Raw genomic sequence first — 1,216 nt, forward strand, 5'->3', positions numbered from 1 at the left:
CGTGATGGTGTTTAAAAAAAAATCTACAAAAGAAAGTTCGATTTCTACAGTAACGTACCGTAATCTTCACGAAATCCATTCCATCAAATTTCAGACAAAAATTTCGGAAAAATCGAAAAAGAATCTTAAAAAATAGCTAAAAAAATGGTCTAAAAATTTTGCACAAAAAGGAGAAAAAATCAATTTTTCGTCTGAAAAATCGCTTTTCAGTTTTGGCGGGAATTCAAAAATTCGAGGTTCCAGAACCTTCCAGAAAAGGACGAGAATTGATTTTTAGAGGTTATGCACAATTTTTATAATTTTTTCTTCACTGCTATATGGATCTACAGATTTTAATGTAATGAAAATATTATTTTCGGCCGGAATTCCCCTTCAATCGAATTGAGAAAAACACCAATTTTCATTTTAGGCTTCAAAAACGAGACGACACTGACTGGATTCAAATGGATGGGAAACCGTGCGGAGGAGCTTCGCGCTGAAGGCAACCATGTGATTCTCGCATGGGAAGAGTCAATTGGATACATGCCAGGACACACTTTGGATAAGGATGGTGTCAGTGCAGCGGCAGTGTTCGCTGAATCGCCGCATTCCTTCACACTCAAGGGAAATCTCTCGAGGATCAACTGTATGCTCTCTACAATAAATATGGATTCCACTTGGTTAGATCCACCTACTGGATGGTTCCAGCACCGGAAGTCACCAAGGAGCTGTTCAGCACCCTCAGAGCCGACTTGAAATTCCCAACAAAGATCGGTGAGGCTGAGGTAGTCTCTGTGAGAGATTTGACGATTGGATATGACAATTCGAAGCCTGACAACAAGCCAGTTCTTCCGCTTTCGACGTCTTCTGAAATGGTGACATTCTTCTTGAAGACTGGAAGTGTCACGACTCTCCGTGCATCTGGAACTGAGCCCAAGATCAAGTACTACATCGAACTGATCACTCCACCAGGAAAGACTCAAAACGATTTGGAAAGTGTCATCTCGGAGCTAGATCAGCTGGAGAAGGATGTCGTTGCCACGTTGCTCCGTCCACAACAGTTCGGATTGATTCCTCGCAAATAACTTGATTTTTTGAAGAAATTATTGCTGTGCATGTTCTGTTTTATTAGCCCCGCCCCTTTGATATAACTATACATTCCTCTCGTATTTAGTAGTCAGCATTTATTGTGATAAAAATTGTCCTTTTTTCTAGATCTTTATAACAAAGCATTTGT

At 40.2% G+C, this 1,216-nt stretch overlaps 1 protein-coding gene across 1 annotated transcript in view; it reads left to right on the forward strand.

The window, feature by feature from the left end:
* Positions 1 to 1,064, forward strand: part of CBG03574 — a gene marked incomplete at both ends in the record, with an annotated part of 3,131 nt that extends 2,067 nt beyond the window's left edge. Inside the window, 2 exons of the mRNA XM_045244403.1 lie at positions 410 to 625; positions 688 to 1,064. Of these exons, the coding sequence (XP_045092434.1) occupies positions 410 to 625; positions 688 to 1,064 (593 nt within the window). The remainder of the gene's footprint in view (positions 1 to 409; positions 626 to 687) is intronic.
* Positions 1,065 to 1,216: the final 152 nt, after the last annotated feature.

This window comes from Caenorhabditis briggsae (genome assembly GCF_000004555.2).
Source record: "Caenorhabditis briggsae complete genome, chrIII, whole genome shotgun sequence".
NCBI lineage: Eukaryota > Metazoa > Nematoda > Chromadorea > Rhabditida > Rhabditidae > Caenorhabditis > Caenorhabditis briggsae.